This window comes from Ostrea edulis, chromosome 7, assembly GCF_947568905.1.
Source record: "Ostrea edulis chromosome 7, xbOstEdul1.1, whole genome shotgun sequence".
Taxonomy (NCBI): Eukaryota; Metazoa; Mollusca; class Bivalvia; order Ostreida; family Ostreidae; genus Ostrea; species Ostrea edulis.
The window spans coordinates 73,223,078-73,244,687 of NC_079170.1; the positions used below are offsets into that span (position 1 = coordinate 73,223,078).

Genomic DNA, 21,610 nt, shown 5'->3' on the forward strand with positions numbered 1-21,610 from the left:
CTCATTCTGGGGAAGAGTTTATGCAGTTTTTTTTTTTTTAAATATTTATTTTAATAAAATAATACTGGTGATCGTAAGATTTGACGACATTAATCTTTTGATAAAAAGAAGCGCATATGTGTACGAATTTTGAAATTCCTTTCTGTAAATATTTAGCGCATTCGAAGTCATTCACACCACGTGTTCTGGTACATCTATTTCTACGTGTAAATCTCAAAAGACAAGTTCTCCAATGTGCTCAATGATTTGAAAATCAAGATAAAAATGTTAATATTTCTGACGAAATGGCGAGAAAATATTGATTGATTGATTGTACATGTATATTGTTTAACATCCCTCTTGAGAATCTTTCTCTCATATGGAGACGTCACCATTACAGGTGAAAGGCTGCAAAATTTAGGCCTAGCTATGTTCGGCGCTTATGGTATTTGAGCAGGGAGGGATCTTTATCGTGCCACATCTGCTGTGACACGGGACCTCGGTTTTTGCAGTCTCATCCGAAGGACCGCCCATTTAGCCGCCTCTTACGACAAACAAGGGGTACTGAGGACCTATTCTAACCCGGATTCCCGCGTGAAGCGGGAAAATATGTCGAAATTATCATCACGGCTTGGTCACACAATAATGATCTCTGTTGATTTACGTCCTATTCGGGAATTACGCAGTGCACGAAATCTGGAATAAAATCCAAGATTTCACAGGGATATTCACAATTTTTAGAAGTCAAATTAAGCCTTTGTCATGTGGATTGTTTGCAAAATTATTTCTTATCTCTCTAGTCAAGCTAAAGGCATTATGTAAATGGTTGGATCGAGATATAAATTGGTGGAGAAAGAAATGTTTTTAGGGTGGGGTTGTGGTATAATATGGTACGTTTTGCTCACCAATGATGGCTTGCTGCCCCCCGCATAGAATAAGTTGAAAGGGGAGGTTCACTAAAAGGAATTCCCCTCTCTGAATTTGCATCGAAATTCCTATTTGACGATATATTTAGGCTGTATAGGCATTTCGTATATTATTGGAACAGGATATAAGCCTGGGTAGCGCTGAGGTTATGCATCGGCAGGCGTCGATCCATGAGTTTGCATGAAAGGACACTGTTAGATTTAGAGGGGTCTGGGGGCCGGCGAGGCCCCAGCGGGTCCAGGACGGAGCTTTGGTGGTGACACTGTATGACAGATATCTGAATGAATAATAAATCCTGAAAAACGTTAAACGTTGAAGACTTCTGTACACGGTTTTAAATTTCGTCGGAAAGAAAAACGATGCGTCAATAGAAAGCTGTGAAAGCAATGAAAACCTGCAAAAATATTCATGATGCTGCATATTTTATATCATGCAGTGCCGGATGTATAGGCGATCGTTGGGGGGGGGGGGGGGGGGGGGGGGCTTCTTTGTGACCAAAAACGAAAAAAGAATAATAATCATACAAAGAAGTGCATAAAAATAAATCAATTATTTGTTGTTGTTTATTGAATTTATCATGTATACTTAGTATAGCTAGAATAATCCATAAAAGAACTTCAACCCCCAGACCCCCAGCTTACTGCCCCCTTCCATTTTGACAAATCCTGGATCCACCACTATTATATAGGGATTTCCTTAGAAATTTTACACAGGGTCTCAACATTTTAAATATCTATAATAAAAATAAAATGTCTTCCTGTATTTGTTCAAAAGAAGACAATTTTTTTTATTATAAATAATTAAGAAGTCGAGAGCCTGTTACAGACTATATTTATAGACATCAACTATCTACATTGAACGAATGTGTCCATTTACGTATCCTGAATTATATTAACTTTATGTATATATACAACTTTTGTTTATATTTATGTTTATTTATTCAATGTAAAAACGTTAAACCTATGAACTGTATGGTTCTTAGTAATAAACAATACAATATTTTAAATTTAACCTTATGCCCAGTTCCATATAGCACATTGTAATGTACACGTAATGGTCTACATCTAATAAACAGGTGCCCCGTGGGGATCCGGATTAGAAGAGGTCTGCCTCTCTATCTTTCTCTCTGTAGAGGGGGAGGGGCGCCCCTGCCCGAATTTCCTCATGTTCAGAATCATGCCTTAGAATGCGCCATTGTTATTAGATACCGAAAGAGTGAAGTAAAGTGTACAAGATAAATGACTGCCAAGTATTCATTGCTCGCGCCCCCAATAACGCGGTGAAACCGATAAATGTCTACACCTGCATTACATCACGGGCACGTGTAAACCATGGAATGCAGCGTCTCCTATCGTATCAGAGACTTTGACAGAAAATATACATATTTATCGAGAAGTAGTTAATTAATCTTGCTGAGCCAAGCCACATTTTTCTTTGCTTATGCACTTTGACAACGCATATCTAATACAATAATCAATTATTAAGAATTTCAAATTTCCTTTCGTCCTGAACTTCAGTAGAGTGATGCAGAAATTGTTTTAGACTCATCTGATTTACTATATCTACCAATTTCATTTAAGTCTATGAAAAGGATGCACCCTCTCAGGATCTGGTCCACGCAAAAAACACCCCCAATACATTCACAAACTTTCCAAGTGTATCTCTGCAACTTTGAGCAATCTAGGATATTTCGCTTCGCATCTTACTCGATTGGATAATTTCCGGGAGATCACGTGTCAAAAGACGTTTACTTTTCAAAGGCCCAGAAGCTGTAAAAATACAATACCCATATTTTGATATTTAAAAAACCCACTAGTCTGGGCTCTTTATGAGATAAGTACTGAGAATCCGTTAAAAATTCAACAGAATGGCCCCCGTATTTTGGAATTAAAGAAGATTAGCCTAAAGACCGGAGACTGTTCGAATTCTTTGTTTAGTGTTCAGACAGTGTGTTGACGGAACAATGATCAATATTGTCATGTATTTTAAAAAGCTGTTTAATGTGTCAAGTGGCCCCCCTCTCGGGGTAGTTAAGGACAAAATGAGGAGTACAAATGATGTATAATAAACCCTGGAAAAGTTAATTACGCGATGATGAGCGGTGGACAGGATTTAGGGGTCGACTTGGAAAAGGAAAAATTCATCAATGCACAAAAGTGGTTGCATTTGAAATGGAATAATCTCAGAAGTAAGATTAGTCTATTGTGTATGAATGTATAACAATCTTATTTCAAAATGTTTTTGACATAATAAAATAAATAAATCAAGTCCGAAGCTAATTTTGAAATTACGTGCACTTATTACATAAATTGCATTGAATTTCTGTACGATTCCATGTCTGTTTTGCAAAACCTTCAGATTAGGTAAAAATGGCACGAAGAATATTTAGACTGCGATGATTTTTATTTCAATATAGAATTGATATTTTGTGTTTTTTCTGGCTTTCAATGACGATATTGAATTTTGTTCTAGAGCTAGGGCTCATAAAGAATTGATATTCCCAAATTGATATTGCCAATTTATACGAAAATGAAGATAATTCTTAAATCATTGAGTGTTGAAGGTGATCAGAAATGGGTTATACCAATTTAATGTAGTCCTTAGAAAATAACACCGTACTAATTAAACCCGTGTAATATTGTGTGCTGTATAGAAAAATCATTGTAGAGAAATATACACTTAGTCACGCGTTGTCACTTTGTAAATTTTGAATGCAAAGTTTTGTCAAAATTTATAATTGTCAGAATTATGTTACACTTTATTTACAAATTCGAAATTTACAAATGAACATATTTACAAAACGAAATTTAGAATAGCACATTTTTAATTTAAAAAATTTTTTTTTTTATTTATTTCATTTATTTTTTATTTTTATTTCATTTATTATTTTTTTTCTTGCTTTTATAAATCCCTGTCTTCAATGTGAAATAACGACATCGTAAGACAAATTGAATTCTGTTCAAAGCAGAAAAAAATATGAGAATATTATAGAATTTCTAGAAAATGTATTAATTTTTATAACTACATGTATTTTGAATTCAAAATTCATAATATGAAAAAAAATCTAACGAAATTTCTCCAGATTTCTTTTTTCTAAATCCCCGCCTGCAGTGTGAAATCAGTATCCACGACATTGTGAGATATAGCTAAAAATTCACCCAAAGGACACGTGACTTCAACTCACACGGCATTGGTAAAGTCACGTCTAAGGTTTGGTGCGGTCGCTAGGGATCGAACCCGTGACATTTCGGTTAAATCTGTACGACAGCTGTAACGTAGAGTGAATGTTAATATGACGTACTCGTTCACCTCTTACAAGGCATATGTCAACAATGCTTAACTAACATTCAATAGTCATTTAAAAACTAAAATAGACCTAATGGATAATTTTATAAACAGGTGTATTTGTATCGTTTAGTGCTAATAGGTCAACAGAAATGTAAAGGAACTGAATATCTGATCTATTTCTCATGGTAAATTTAAAGATTTTAACATTTCAATTCCTCAACAGAAATTTCTCTCCATTTTCGTCGCCGAAATGAAAACATTTAACGTCTGCTAAGAGCCTTGTGGCGCGCGTATACACCTCATTGAATACTCCGCCACAAATCTTCTAATTGTGTATTGTAATCTTCAAGAATAAATATTTGTCTTGACGAATTCAAGATCGAGTAAACCTATCAGGTGTAATTGTTATATATATATATCAGACGATTTAGGATTTGTTTCAGCAGACGATCTGCTGGAGTTCTGCCGGATCTGTATGAGAATTCATGATTATTCATTTACTGATTTATAAGTAATGATGATTGATGTATTCATTTCTTACAACAAAATACACCCCACCCCACCCACCTTCCAATGTATAGTACATTGTGATGAGCAAAATAATTATTTGATGAAATATACAGCATATTGAACGTTTTTATATTGTAACTGCAAACACAGCTAGATGTCGTTTGAGAAGTATAAAATTACATTCATAAAACTGAAATATGCCCGGATTACACGTGTATTAAAGAAAATAGTCTCCACCTAAAGGACTAAAAATTGCAATATAAACAAATATCTTCAATAGAAATCCCATCCCAGCTGAATAAACAGTGTGCGCTCAATTTTCTGTCTCCTAAAGCAAAATTATCCATTAAAACATACTGCATCGCCTTTACGGTCACCATTTGTGGGATCTGTTCTCGACCGAACATTCCTTGTGTTGGGACTAATGCGGTCATTCAAAGGTTTGTTTTCATTTTCGATATACTAATACCAATATTTCCCCCTTCCATTGTGTGCATGAAATGAACTACTCGAAAATTTCAAACACATAGACCCGCATGGGAAGACCATACATTTAAAAGTAAGAAAACAACTTACTTTAATTCCCTTATTAAGGGGTTTTTGTCAAGAAATCTTCGAATATTTTTATTTAAACATCCAGAAGTGTTTATCTAAGGGTTTTTTATACGACCTTCTGTCCACCTGAAATTGGGACTGATTTTCCATCATGCAAACTGAAACTATGCATCGTAGAAATAGTGAATCTTCGTTGCCAAGGAATTTTAAGAGCACTCGGTTTGCTAGACGTGTATCGGTTACATTAGGGAAAATTCGCTGGGAGCTGTTACCGCATAAGGGTAGGCGATCTTCTTCTGTGCAGTCCTAGTAGACAGGCAGAATTCAATTTCAGATCCATTATGTTTCCTAATGCAATTGAACCTTTGGTGAAATGAAGTTTAGTAGGAAAAGGTTTGCACCTAAAATGCTTCTGTGTGTTAATTTCATTTTGATATAAACCATAGATCGGGAAATCGAAATGTAAGCCGTTTAGAGCGTTTTACAAAAGCGCCATTTTTATTAAAAAATTCAAGAAAACCAAAATTCATTTCGGCCTTTACAAGTGCTTTCCATGCAGTTTGAAACTACAATTTTTTCGATGAAGTTTCGGTTGCTGGTGGCATTTCTGTGGTATGTGAAGTGTTTAACGTCCCTCTCCAGAATTGTTCACTCATATGGAGACGTCTCGTTGCCGGTGAAGGGCTGCAAAATCTAGGCCTATGTTCGGCGCTTACGGCCCTTGAGCAGGGAGGGGTTTTAATTGTGCCACACCTATTGTGATACAAGGCCTCGGTTTTTACGGTTTCATCCGAAATACTGTTTATCATGACGTTTTGGTTTACGATCTCTACGTACATGTAGTACGTCAAAGTTTGTGTAATCCAACATGCACGTCTACACAGCATACAAATCATGTCAGTTTGACCTGATTCTGAATAGAAGTGGGTTTGTTTTTTTTTAGAATGATCGATTTATACGTTTTCGATTTCCACTTAGATTATTGATGATATTTTGTTTTGCCCGCCCTGATGCCATCGTTTTAGAATTAATTTGATTGACAACATTGTTATACCATGGGAGCTAGCGTGTGAGGTCGGATTTCATTTTCATGCAAAGCTTGATTTTGGTGTCTCTAGACGTTTTCAATTTGAAGTTGAAAATGATTGCATAACAAATTACATAACAATTTCCTATTTCAGATTGAAAAGCATAATTAAAAATGCATGTACATGCCGGAGACGAACCTTTAATCAAACGCATAAAGCATTTCTTTTCATTTTCTAATCTTTCCATATCGAAGTTTTACGTAAATGTAGGTTTGTATTAACTTTATCCTATATTAAGTATTAATATTCACACGCGTAGACATGTTTTATAATTGCTATTTTCACAAACTATATCCCATCTTGTACATTCTAACGGAAAATTCGCTTTTCATTAGCTCAACTGAGTTAAAAGCTCAAGTGAGCTATTCTGATTACCTTTTGTCCGTCACCTGTCCGTCCGTCTGTCCGTAAACTTTTCACATTTTCACCTTTTCCTCCAGAACCACTGGGATAAATTCAACCAAACTCGGTATAAATCATTCATGGTAAAAAGGAATTCGAGTTTGTTCATATGAAGAGCCATGTTCCCTTCAAAGGGGAAATAATCACGAAAATCCAATAATTGAGTGGGGATCATTTCAAAATCATCTTCTCAAGAACCACTGGGTCAGGAAACTTCACATTCACATGACAGCTTCCTGACATAGTGCAGATTTAGGTTTGTTAATATCACGGCCACCGAGGATAGGGTGGGGCCACAATAAGGGATGAAAGTTTTACAGACACGTATAAATATATAAGGATACTCTTTAAAAATCTTCTCACGTACCACTTGGCCAGGAAAGTTAAAATTCATATGCCACCTTTCTGATATAGTGCAGATTAAAGTGTGTCAAAATCAAGCCCCGGGGGTAGGGTGAGGTCACAATGAGGATCAACATTATACATGGGAATATATAGGGAAAATCTTGTTAAGAACATTGGGCCAGAAAAGTTTACATTTAAATGAAAGCTTTCTGTCATAGTGCAGATTCAAGTTTGATAAAATCATGGCCTCCAAGCGTAGGATGGGGCCACAATAAGGGATCAAAGTTGTACATGGGAATAAATAAGGACAAATCTAAAAATCTTCCTCTCAAGAACTACTGGGTTAGAAAAGTTTAGATTTTCATGAAGGCTTCCTGACATAGTGCAGAGTCAAGTTTATTAAAACCATGGCCCCTGGGTGTAGGGTGGGGCCACCATAAGGGATCAAAGATTTACATATAAATGTATAGGGAAAATATTCTTCTCAAAAACCACTATGCCAGGGAAGTTTAAATTTACATGGCAGCTCGCTGTCTATTCCAGTTTGCTAAAAATAATAGCCTCCAGGTGTAAGATGGAGCCACAGTAGGTAATCAGAGTTTTACATAGGAATATATAGGGAAAATCTATAAAATTTCTAGAACCACTAGTTTACATGAAAGCTTCCTGATACAAATTCAAGTTTGCAAAAAGCATGGTCCCCAAGGATAGGGTGGGGCTACAATAGGGGATCAAATTTTTACATACGAGTATATTGGGATCTTCTTTTCAAAACTCACAGGGACAGAAAAGTAGAAATTAACATGAAAGCTTTCTGATAGAGTTGATCCAAATTTTTGCAAGTCATATCCCCGTAGGTAAGGTGGGGCCACAATAGGGGATCAAAGTGTTATATACTGATATATAGGGAACCTCGTTAGAAATATCTCTTGGACTGTATATGCCAGGACTTTTATATTTTGTGAGTACATTCTTTACGGACAGACCTTTCATGTGTTGCAATGCTGTGTGATCTGGAAGTTTGACTTACTTTTAATAAAATTCTGATCTACATTGTATTCAATATTTCCTCAATTATTTAAGATAGAGCTTTCATATTTTGTTTATGAATTTCCTATGGCAAGGTCTTAAATTTCGTATCATATCATGATCTATGACCTTGTGTCATTGGTCTTATCCAGAACAGCAATATCATATTAGTCATATTGGTGTTAAGGCATTTCCGTGGTATGTGAATGCATTTTTAATTATGTCGTGATCCTTTGGAACCACAATAGGGAATCAAAATTTTCATGGGAATAAAAATTTATTTTAAAAAATTCTTTTAAAAATCACAATAGCTGAACAATGGCAGAGCCAAGGTGATTCAGGTGAGCGATGTGTCCTATGGGCCTCTTGTTTTGGAGATCGTGGTTTCAAACAAAACGAAATTAGCTCTTGTTGGCTGTCACATATTATAGTTCATATTCACATAACTCCAATCCATGCACACTTATTCTTCTCGATATAAAATCGAAATTCGTCAAACAAAAATAAAATAAATAAAAAATACATGTAATAATGAGGAAAAAAAGATACGGAGAAATATTTTTGCCAGATGCTTTTTAGTAGAAAAAACTTAAGTTATTAATTTAGTCTAACTAATTTGATTTGTACAACTTAAGTGCCTTGGAATCAAATTGTCTCAGCAGCTGTTAAAGGAAATGCAGAACCATTGAATACTGAGAATGATTGACTGCACTTATTAAGAGTACTCAACGGAGATAAACGAACGTTCTCCGTACAAACTATCTGATTATATGAAGGAGACTGTGATAAAGCATTTATTTACAGAGAGAGATGAACAGAGGGAGTGTGGAAAGAGAGAAACAGATGTCAAGAACGAACAGACGACAGACCAAGACAAACCGCCTCCAGTTCCTCCTCGAAGGTCAAGGTCAAATAAAAAATTTCTTAGCAACAGTTGGTCCCATAATGCGCAACGAGAATGGAAAGGAAATCCGGAAAATTGCGAAGGTGTTCCGAACACGAGTGTGGGGCAAACCCGAACGGAGTGGGGCTCCCCTCAGTTTACACGGGTTTCTAATCCCGATGAGAGTTTGGTTACCGATACGCACGAACAATGTAATCTTGACCTTGCCATTGGTCAACTTCAGGTCAATGTGACAGACACTAGTCCACGTGTGAAACCCCGCCTTATGACCTCGAGGTCATCGAGTTCACTAATCAACCCGAGAGACTGTGCTACCGAGAACTTTCACGAGTTTCGAAGACGGCTGTCTGCCAAGACTGACGTTATAAATAGAGGGGACTTTTATTCCGGACTAACATCAACGAATTCTGATAAAAATTTAAATTCAATTCCAAATACCTCAGATTTGCCAGATCTCCGACGGTCCCCGAACTCTTGGCCTCGTCTTCTAATGAACCCAGTGGAAAGTACAGAAGCCGATGAAATTTGCGATCATGTGAATTCCTTGGACGCTGCAAAAAATGACAAAAGTGTGGCGAGATCCAAAAGTTTGAATGACACAGTGTCACGAGAACAAAGTCAGATTCGCGGCTACAGACCGCATTCATTTAACGGACTACGTGATAGAGGACTGTTGACAGATACAGGCACTATTGATTCTGCTCCAGCGCGGATGGATACCTCGACAGTAATGAGACCTCCGAAATTTGAGAAAAGATTTTACAAAACCTTGAACAGGTAAGTCTCGGATGAATGTTATATTTCATGCACCTTATATAGGTGGTGCCTGATAACTTACTCTTTTCGTTATTTTTAAGAAATCTGGGGGGGGGGGGGGGATTATACATTTCGTGTAATTATTGTTTTGTCATCTACAGCTGATTTTTTGAATAGTTAATTTTATCCATATAGATCTAATTGGGTTTTGTTTTTAGGATTTTGAATTTTTTTTTAGCCAAATTCAGATGCATTGAACTTATGAAAGTTAATTGTTTTCACAATATTGTGGGGGTTTTCTCCACTGAAGTAAATGAAATTTGCATGCACTTCATCAATTCATTTAATTATGCATCTAATTGCTGTTCAAACGCACAAATTCAAACAAATCGATTCATCTTCCAAGATGTGACGCAATATATAAAATCAGCACATGGCATGTTTTAATGGAAGTACAAATACATAACATATACTATATTTTCGTAGCAAAAATCTTCCAAAAGTATGTTGTTAGTTAAACATTTCAAGCTCCAGTACTCCGTCAACTTGATGTTATCGTAGGTTAATGTAAAATTTAAGACACCTCGATTTTCAAAATAAGTCGAGTACCCATCGTTAATGCGCCACCCAGCGATATAAGCTATACAATGTCACACCTTCGCTGAGCTCTTTCCGTTTTTCTCTTTCCATTAGATGGATAAATAGTTTGATATGAAATTCAGAAGACAAAAATTTGGTGTTTTTTGTTTTGTTTTTTTTTTATAATTTGTTGATTGCTAGATTTTGATTTTGTTTTTCATTGATATGTCTTTCATTTTCGTTAAGGTTTGAAATAATAGAGTTTTGCCCATCTTTATCCTACAGATATACGGTTTCTAAATGACCCCCATTGTGATAAAAAGCCACTTGTGGATATGACTAAGTTTGCAGGTCATATTGTTTAAAGAGCGTCTTCACGGCATCTTATAGTCCGATTTTATGAAAGCCTAGATTTTTATCTTTAAAATGTTCTTCTTTGTGTGAAAACTTTAACATCCTTATTCCATTAGTGATATTTAATTTTTAAATGATTACTGATGATTAAAATTTCCGGATGTTATCCGGCAGTGACTTGATTAGTACACGCAATTTGCGCTGAGATGTGTATTGCATAAGCATATGTGGTTCATTCCTCCATTTTATTTTGATTTTATGTACATTGTATTGTGTCTTTTTTCTTCCTGGAACACATTTCGGTATTTTCCCCCGTAAAATTATGACATGTAGTTCAGAAAAGGAGACTTTAGTCCCAGGGTCATGAAACATCTCGTACAAAAAAAAAAAAAAAAAGCTGTATACTGCGCAAACATAGTATACACGATAGTTATAGTTTTCAAACAGTCCAAAATAAAATGGGGTACGAGATTATAATACTAGATATGCTGTTAAAAACCATCGTATAGATGATGGAAATTTTGATAAGTAAGTATGAATTTGTTTTATGATTCAGTCTCCTCAAACATGGCAAGATTCCGTCTAGGCCTTTAAATATATGTACCTTGATTTCTTCTAAAATGTTCTAACCCGGTTCTCAACCCTCTGCAAAATGCCACTCATTATATGCGATACATGAATAAATTTGTCTTCATTTCATGAACCGTACAGCATCCTTCTGTTAGTTAGCTGGACCTACTGAACGCACCCAAAGGATGCTCGGATTCATAGGATATCGAGCATTTTCCTAAAGACAAAAGCAATCTTTAAAACCTTTTCGCATCAAAAGAGGGCATGACTAGGGACAGTACTTGAAAAGGAAAGTAGAAAGTAACTACTTTCAATTTACAATTAACATGTACTTCTATAAACCCATGTAAAAAAAAAACATGTGACAAAATAAAGTGATGGTTGGAGTATATTGTCTTTCAACACCACTGTTGTTCTTTCTACATGAATGGACATAAATTTGTTTATTGAAGCAAAATTTGGTGACAGTTGTATATGAAAATAGCAACCTAACCAAATATTTTGAAGTGAAATTTGATCTACAAGAACCATGTCAGGTTAACTTATAAATGGAATCTTAATCTGCGCTGTTCATCAACGATATATTAAATAAGATCTACTCAACCGCGTGTCGCCAGTCAAATGGTCAGTTCAAGACACTCTGGACTATTGACTGGACGATAGCTAATCGGGTTTCACATCTGGTGAATGTTGGGCACTTGTTGATTCTTGTCTTTGAGTAGATCATAATCCATTCAACTCTTCTGACCTGGAGTGAAGTAGTGCTTACGTTTAAGCTACTTTACCTGAGCATAAGGCTGCCACCAAGGAGCGCTACTGTTTGAAAGTTAAACGTACTTCCTTTTCTTATGTCAGCGCATGAATATATTACTGGGGACTTTTGAGTGAGCCATATCACACCTTCAGCTTTCTTTGATAATAACAGACATGATAGAAAGCGTCCACTATAACGTATAATCCCATATTCAAAGCTCAATTCCTATACAAAAAGATTTGTTTCTTTTGTAGCGGTCAGTCGGGTTCGATCGCCGGTGTCAAGATATCTCAGTTGGTAGAGCACCTGACTAGAGATCCAGGGGGCCCGGGTTCGAATCCCGGTCTGGTCCGTTGCATTTTCTCCCTTCCTGTTACATTTGGTGCTGTGACCAGCCCTTGGAACTGACATGTGAAAATGCCTGCCAGGGGATTGAGATCCTGGGTTGATGTCTTCAGGTGTGAAGACATTTAAGGATAGAAATGGAGCGGTCAATCGGGTTCGATCGCCGGTGGCCAGATATCTCACTTGGTAGAACACCTGACTAGATATTCAGGGACCCGGGTTCGAATCCCGGTCTGGTCGGTTGCCTTTTCTCCCTTCCTGTTACACTTTAGATGTAAACAGAATCATACGAAACAGTTATTTTATTTCCCCAGTTTATTGTGTATTCATAAATAAAATAAAGTTTGGCTTTAATCTTCATCAGCATTAAAGAACGGCCATCATTATTCGAACATGCAGGCCAGAGACTATATGAAGGAGTTCATCGCTGATTAGACAATGACAATTATAGTTTATTTTCATAAACTGACAAAATGTACAGTGTGGAGATACATTACACTAATAAAGCTAAATACAAGCATGAATTACAGTATCTGATGATGAGCTAACCAAGAGAGCTAACTCTCTCAATAATAGTTTTTATGAATTTACATAGTGTCATCAATTTAATTTTATTTGTTGTGTTAAAAAGTTGTTCAAACGTATATACATGAAGAGAGGGGTTGAAGGTTACTGCAAAACACGCCCGAGTACCCGTATATGCAATGTATAGTAAATAAATGTTTATAAATTTATTAAACCAATGTTGACTGCGCAGATTTGTTGGGGGGAAATCAATACCAATTAAAATAAAAAACAACAACAGTGAAATTACTTTGATATATAATTGATTTATTTTCTTTAAATGTTTGAAAAGTTCAACTCCCAGGAGTACTCTCTGTACTTTGATTTTACAACTGACATCCGAACCTGCCCCGCGACTTTGGGTATATATATAATTTTCCTTGAAAAACTGTAATAATGTCGCTGTAAAAAGTAATTTAGACTGCTTGTATCGCCTGTAACCTTCGTGAAAGATACCACAAACCGTAATTATTTTTCGATAGACTTTGATAAAGTGCACGTGTCATCTCTCAAATAAACCAGAAACTGCACCTCATGCGCAACTCGTGTGCGTATACACACAGAAGAGTCCCGTAGTAACGATCAACCTTTTTTCTCGGGTATTGGATTCGTTTTCTAATAAACACAAATTGAAATTGTTCCATTTTCGTTTGAAATTGAGAATAAAATGTGTTTATGGAGCGGCAAAATGTCAGTATGTTAACAAATCACAATATAAACTGCGTCTTAACCATACGACACCGTCATTATATTCTATCCTCCCGTGTCGTTACTCGTCTTGTTCCACAGGAGATTGCTCTTGTTCTTGATAAAGGTTCTGATTGATTTACATTGCATGAGAAAACCCCTATGATATAGATTTTTCTCTCTCTTTGGATTTTTGTGTATCATCTGACTTTAAGAATGGATTTGGAATATAAATGGAGACGAAACCTGTAACGTTGAATGACTATCGAGTTGAAATTATTGAATTGGTTTTTTTTTTTTTCAGTGCTGTTGATATTTCGCGCGAAAACAATTTGCAGACGGATTCCGAGTTGCGCGCGGTGTATGGCGGGATGCTGGACTTTGAGACCGGCTCTGTCAACATTCTACCATCTCCTCGTGTGTCACCCGACATATTCCATGACATTCCAGGATTTGCCGTGACGTCAGAATCGGATGATAACTCGGGTAAAATTCTGGTACTTTAAAGAAATTGAATACATGTATGCATTGCAGATTAGCAAATAGTGTTCCATAAGCGATTGAATTGTTTGTACATGTAATAACTCCGTGTTTACCTTTGATTGATTTCGAGTATGCGTGATGTTGTGCAGTACTGAGAGTGAATGCAGATCTAAACTGAAGTGCTGTAATGTAACTTGGATAGACACGCTGGAGTTTAAATTTAGCTGCATGTAATATATGTTTACACATGGAATTTGGAATTTATAGATATATGCACATGATACGCATCTCAATTGTTTGATCAAATCTCGGGTGTTCGTTCTTTTACGATGTAAGTATACACTACCTATCGTGGCTTATGCAGCTTAGATTTAAATTTACTATTGCTGAAAGCGGAATTCTTGTTTAAAACCTTCAACTATATTGCATTCGTGATTTTCATCCGTTACAGTCAAAACATTTGACGTCACAATGCGATGGGCGGATGTTAACGCCAGCGCGGAATAAACTGATCTATCGCCGCACGGGCGGGAACATTTTCAGCGTGGGTACCGTGCTGGGTTAGCATGCGACGTCAAATGTTTTGACTGTAACGGATAAAAATACCTAATGCTGTATATTTCATTTCTTGCCACTTAATGTTCGGGGTTTTATATTTATAGATATTTTTTGTATAGTGAGTTTACTCGTACTCCCTCTTTCAGCGCAAATGGGCATACAGAACGAGTTTGGAGTCATATTCCTTTGTAAATAGAAAACAGTCGTTTTAAATCGATGTAGATTCTACACTACTTGACTCAACTAAATATGTATGATTGACGAAAATTAATGAAAATATTGGAATTTAAGGCGAAAGTCGGGCAATTAATTGCATCTCGTGGTTGACCTTGTTGGTATAGATCTACGGTTTTCAGGATTTGCTTCTTCCTTTTTTTTCTTCTTTTTAAATATATACAATATGAAAGTTACAATCTTTGTGAAGATATATTATACCGGTAGATCTAGGCGATTCCCTGACCAGTGGTCACCAGTTACACTTACAGATGATATTTTTGTATTATAGATCTAGGCGATTCCCTGACCAGTGGTCCCTGTTACACTTACAGATGATTTTTTTGTATTATAGATCTAGGCGATTCCCTGACCAGTGGTCCCCTGTTACACTTACAGAAAGGACAACAATTCCTCGCCGTGCCCAGAAAAGTTAGTATCGAAATTCTACATTTGTTCTTGGTCCTAGGTGGGATTGATTGATTGATTGATTGAATATTGTTTTACACCCCTCTTGAGAATATTTAATATTTAATTCCTGGAGACGTCACTATTCAATGCCGGTGAAGGGCTGCAAACTGTAGGCCTATGCTCGGTGCTTATGGCCTTTGAGCAACAAGGGATCTTTATTGTGCCACACCTGCTGTGACATAGGACCTCGGTTTTTGTGATGCCATCCAAAGGACCGCCCCATTTAGTCGCTTCTTACGACAAGCAAGGGTCACTGAGGACCTATTCTAACCCGGATCAAGGGAGTTAAAGGTTAAAGATATGTGCAACTGTAGATCTAAATAAAATAACATTTTGATTGAACTCATAACACTGTAACCATGCAACCTCTCATTCAAAAGAAAAATGTCTGATAGGAAATCTGTGTCGTAATGTTTCTTAAAATAACATTTTGGTCAGATTACACTTTCAAAGACAAAAAATATGTACATATGTACATGGTTGACAGGCATGTATACTTACTGTAAGAAATAGGGCAAACAAGAACAGAATGAGGTATTTAAAAAAACCTAGGATCACAAAGCTTGTTATTGAACAACAGTGTTCTAAACATGGCCTTTTTGCACTTAGATTTAGTTGATTAAACTTGATTTGTCTGTTGGTGGCAACACAACATAAGCAACACAAATCAATCATTGCATGAAATAGATATATAATCATGTCTTGTAACAATATTACAGATAAAAAAGTTTAATACTACATTTAGTAATGGAAATAAATATTGACCTTTTTGCACTTACATACAAAAAAATCATGATATCAAATTTGAGTGTTTAAAATGATATATTAGGAGTAATGTCAATTTCTAAAATGTCACTTTTTTTTTCAAGTTTTTTTTTAAAGAAATTAGAATGAAACTTTAAACAGTGGGGGTTAGAGGTCAATTTTTTTAATTATTGGCGAAAATACTGAATTTTTATGTGTCCTGTTAAAATATATCAACCAAATTGATAAATTGCAATACTTGAACTAGTTCCAAGTCTTTTAAAACTAAAATGCACGTACAGGAGTATAAAAATAGAAGATATAATAAATTGGATGAAACAGAAACTGTCAAATAAAGCAGATTTTGAACTGTTTGATTAATCAATCCTTCCTCCACAAAATATAGTCCCTGCCAAACCCTTTCAAAATTTGAATTGACACAAAAAACTTTTCATCTGGATTAGGGTTTAGTAATAGATGTGTAATATGTTTGCACCAATGGGATCAGTATTGAAGCAGTGAATAGTTGTGCTCAAAAGCTCAGGAGTTACAGTGTAACTTCCATAAGTTAATATGCCTTGTAAAGGTAACAGAGTATTCAAATGGTACAAAGTATTGAAAACTTATATGCATACGTAGCTGAATTGAAAAGTGCAATTTGTAAGGCTATTGTGACTATGCAGTATGGTATATTCCTGTATTTATTACGAACTTTTTAAAAAAGTTTAAATCTTTGGTTTTTTGTTTGTTTGGGGGGGGGGGGGGGGGTTCGTTATATTTGGTGGTCAATCAACTGAAGCTTTACAAGATTTTGATAAGCTTAAAGCTTGCACATCGAAATTTTGTAAAGTTCATACTACATGTAGGTATAAAATGTAAATGAATTTTCATCCTTGTTTTTGAAATTGACCTTTCTTTTCCTCTCAGTTCATCACCATATGATAAGTGGTGCAAAATAGTTAGATGTGCATAATTCTCAGCTGTTATGGCCGATTTACACATCACGGTAAATATGCAAATTTACGTGTGGGGGCAATTTACACCAGATACGCGAAATCGGAGCAAGACGAGAGTGTCTTTGTACCTGCCCTCATGAGTGAGGACAGGCCTGAGTGAATTGCTACTTTTGACAAAATTTCATATTTCACAATTTTTCTTAAGTGGAATGTCGAAAAGAACATATGCATCGCACATTAACCCCAAAATTAACACCCATGATTTATATATATATATATATATATATATATATATATATTGTTTATTTTTTGATTTTGCTGATCTTTTAACTTTTACTATAATCTATTGTAATGGATTGGCGTATTCATATTTTAAAGTATCATTCATTAATTAAATACACGAGAATTAGTCGTTATTGCAAAAATCGATAAGTGAAAACCTTGTCATATAGTCCATGATTCATTTCTGAAAAAGTGATAATTATATATATATATATATATATATATATAGTGTAAATTGATAAATTGAGCCTCAGTTTCTTCAGTTCTTTAAGACAAATGGTGTAGGCGATCGTGATCTCAACGATCATTTTGTTTGAATAGGAGAATGTTATACTGTGCTGTAGGTACTTATATGTGTACGTGTATAACTGTGAGTACATTATTTTTTTTTATACTGCTTCGTTGTTGAAATAAAAACATGAGCATTAATATTGGATGAACATTTGTCACAGTACTTACTCAGCTATTGAATATTAGAGTAGAGGAAGTAACACTTGAGTGTTTTCAGTCACACAGAGGGAGAATGCGGCATACTTCAGCAAGTGCGAGCTGTTCCGAGGAGAGTGATAATGAACCCTCCCCGCCATTATCACGTAGAGGTCGAAGGGCGGCGATCGTGGATACAAAGGTATTAGATATAATGACTGCTCCCTGGGAAAAATGGATTGCTGGGTAGGGTACAACGATACTGGATAATTCATGACCGCAATTATTGTTTTAAGAATAGAATATCACCATATTAACCTGTGTGCATGCTTTATCACTAGGGATGCGAATTGTCTTGTCTTGGTTCCATTCCTGTATATTCATGTTTTCCCAGAATGTTGGCGATGTATCTCCGACAAATCTCTCACCAGAAGGTTCCCCGTCGAATTCGTGTGATGAAGGCGAACCGCGCAGGTAGGTCGAAAATAGGTTTAGACTTTTAAATGTTGGACGTATTTCTTGCGCGATTGGTACAATTCACATTTCTCAAAACCTGTACATATTTTTTTTTTATACGAATGGGTAATCAAAGTTTTAAGCATTATAATTTCATGACAATATTAAATGACTAAGGTAGAGAAAGAAAATTCGCAGTTTTGCCAAAATTGATAGATTCAAACCTTGAATTCCATCATGCAATAAATTATAAACTGTGCTATCTCCGCCAAGGACATCTCTTTATGTAGTTCAATACACCGTACTATGTTTAGAAAATTAATTACTCATCAGGAATGGGTGTGTGTGTATAGAGAACTCTGAGACGCAATTATTTGATACAGTAATGTGCATTTTCTAGCAGAAAACAACGCCTATACGTTCTCAATTTATTTTAGTCAAAAATAGTTCAAAGATATATAATCAATGGATTACTATATTCGCTATTTCTTTGAAGTATATATATATATATATATATATATATATATATATATATATATATATATATATTATATATATATATATATATATATATATATTAAGCTCAATAAAGCGTTAATTTGTTTTAAGTGTTCGGTTAACAAACTGTAGATCGGGCATTCAAATCCTATTTTGAAATTTAAAAAATTCTTGATGATTTTAAGGCAGACTTGAGATTTTCCAACACCCCAAATTTATTACACATACATGAATTCTATAGTTTTTATTCTTGAGAAGTCTGAACGTTGCGTTCCGCCTCTTTGTAAACTAAAATACCCCGTGTTCCGCTATTACATGGGTAAAAGCCATTCTCTATACCCAGAGTTCCGTGCGCTCCCCGTGTATGTGAAGCTTGGGTAACACTCCCTCTCGTTAGAGAATGGGGTAAAAGCCGGGCTTTTATCAAAAGAACTCAACGCTGTTATTTATTACGTTAATTCAACGTTATGTAACACTTAATTTTGAATATCAAAATCGGGGGAACTGCAGAATCATAAAAGTGACATGTTCGAATATTTCTTACCAGACTCTGTAACAAGGATATGTAGTGGTCAACATTTGTTTGCGCCATTTAGTGAATTTTATCAACTATTTATTTCATTATTAATTACTTTATTTATAGCTTTAACGGTCGACCTGCTCGTCATCGTTCTTCGTTGGAGACAGATATGTACACACATCCGGGTGATTTATTAGTCACAGATCATCACCGGAAGTTACTTAAAAGAAACACCATCTCCGAATTTCCTCCCAACCGCAGTTACTCCGCACTTACCACTCAAAATGATGGTAAAGGTTAACTGATTTATATTTTATTTCACTGTTACATGATTTATATTTACTGGTACACGTATAGGTATGTTTTATCTTGCTCTTGCGGACAAAAAAAATCCCTAGCAATTTATTCCATATCGGAGGTAATTGTTATCTTTCCTAAAATTATAAAGTCGCTAAAATTAGCCCTCTCTAGATATATGTACCATTTTTATGAAGAAAAAAAAACCCAACAAAGATCGCAAAATTTGAGTCTCACTAAAATTTCTGTTTATGCGGAGTATTTCTCAAAACGTTGGACTTGTTGCCCTTGGGTAAATCTATATCTCGCGATTATTTGAGTGATGATGGAAAATTGAGCAACTGTGAAATTTATTTCAGATTCGAAAAAAGGGCGTCAATCTTCGTTTTCTCTCCTCAAACTTGTGAGTACATGGAATTCTTTTTCTGCAGTCAAAGTGTGTTCGATTAAAATGATCAGGTAAATCCACGTTTAATATTTTGAGATTTCAGATGCGCTCTCGGAGTAAAGAGGCTGTTGCGAAGCTTGAAGACGTTCTGACCAATATGAAGCCCAGCGAGTTTAAGGACAACCACCTCCTGGCCTATAAAGTACGACAAGTTCGTTACCCTCCGTTAGTGAGACATATTAGTTTTTAATTGTTTACATGTATGTAGAAATGGGTGTTAATGAATCCCCACGAGAAGGAAATAATATCGAATACTGGTAACGAATGTAGGTGTTTAAATGTTGAGGTTGATTCATTTTAAGGACACACATGACGTATCTCGATAACCTATAATTTTTCGTGACATATATGTAGATATAGAATTGCTGAAATACAAAATATAAAAAAAAAATCTTGGGGTTTATCACCAGATCTGTTTTAGAGTTTGCATATTTTGATAGTTTCTGGTTGTTGCAAGTAAATATATGAAGTCAGCTCTAATATATAAATTGGCATTACCGTAGTCAAGAAAGAGATGAAAATCTTTGTTACAATCGGGTATCGAACCCGGGGCCATTACAAAACATGTTAGGTGATCTAACCACTAGGGTGCACAGGCCGATATCGAATATTTGGTAATATTGCTGCAATAAAGAATTTGAACCTATTTCAGAAATCATGCAAGAACTCTTGATATCGGGGAGAGGAAAAATAACTTTAGAGAAAACGTCAGAAACATATATTTCCGACAATTCCTTTATTGCTAGTTGTCATTAATGCTTTGAACAATTTCTCTAGACATTGCATTGGTCTGAGCTGATAGCTAACACCGATACACACAGCGACAAGACAAGCGAACCGCCACTCTTAACGGATGTGGAGAGGAAGCGCCGCGAGGCAGTGTGGGAATTATTCCAAAGCGAATGTGTGTTCCTGGTGAACCATTTGATGGTCCTTAAGCACGTACGTGTGTATTGAACATAGGAAATTAAAGTTTTCAATCAGAATGGCTAAAATCTTATACAAACAGAAGTTTTCGTTATTGCAGTTTTTATCCAATCTAATGTACAATCGTCAAAAAGATGTGGAAACGAATTTTCCGAGAAATGGTTTGCTATGATTGAAGTAAATAGAAAGAAGAAATATTTATTCGATTCCGGGGGTATATAGTTTTTGACTTGTCCGTCTGTCTGTGGCAAAGCCTTTAACCTTGGTCATATCTTATACACCATAAGAGGTGAAGCTCTCATATTTGGTATGTGTGTTTCTTGTGACAAGACCTTTCCATTGACACCAAAATATTTGACCTGGTGACCTTAAAGCTGTATGACCCGATGTTCATGTATTATTTTTGTACATAATTACTTTAAATCAGATTCATTACTTTATAAAGTTATTAACTTTCCCTTAATTACATGCTTGAAAACATCTGCATGTAAAAGAAAACAGTGCGAATATTATTTAGAAAGTAAATATGGTGGCTACATATATAAATCATCCCAGAATAGACGTCTATAAATAGACCTACGCGCGTCAGGGGAATCCCAACATGATGTGTCAACTCATACGCAACTGTCTAGTTTAAAGGCTGAAAGAGCTTAAAACAACGAATTACTAAGAGGTATTTGATATTTTTATTTCTA

At 35.7% G+C, this 21,610-nt stretch overlaps 1 protein-coding gene across 4 annotated transcripts in view; it reads left to right on the forward strand.

Moving 5' to 3' along the window:
- LOC125654600 (uncharacterized) overlaps positions 1 to 21,610 on the forward strand; it is a 51,476-nt gene that overhangs the window by 20,895 nt on the left and 8,971 nt on the right. For 3 of the 4 annotated variants that reach the window (XM_048884590.2, XM_048884591.2, XM_048884589.2), the window contains exons 2-10: positions 8,928 to 9,804; positions 13,941 to 14,122; positions 15,246 to 15,322; positions 17,852 to 17,971; positions 18,164 to 18,243; positions 19,367 to 19,533; positions 19,900 to 19,943; positions 20,032 to 20,130; positions 20,766 to 20,930. In XM_048884590.2, coding sequence (XP_048740547.2) covers positions 8,928 to 9,804; positions 13,941 to 14,122; positions 15,246 to 15,322; positions 17,852 to 17,971; positions 18,164 to 18,243; positions 19,367 to 19,533; positions 19,900 to 19,943; positions 20,032 to 20,130; positions 20,766 to 20,930 — 1,811 coding nt within the window. Of the gene's footprint in view, positions 1 to 1,613; positions 3,095 to 8,927; positions 9,805 to 13,940; positions 14,123 to 15,245; positions 15,323 to 17,851; positions 17,972 to 18,163; positions 18,244 to 19,366; positions 19,534 to 19,899; positions 19,944 to 20,031; positions 20,131 to 20,765; positions 20,931 to 21,610 lie in introns of those variants that run through there. The other variant, XM_056145315.1, reaches the window with a different exon arrangement.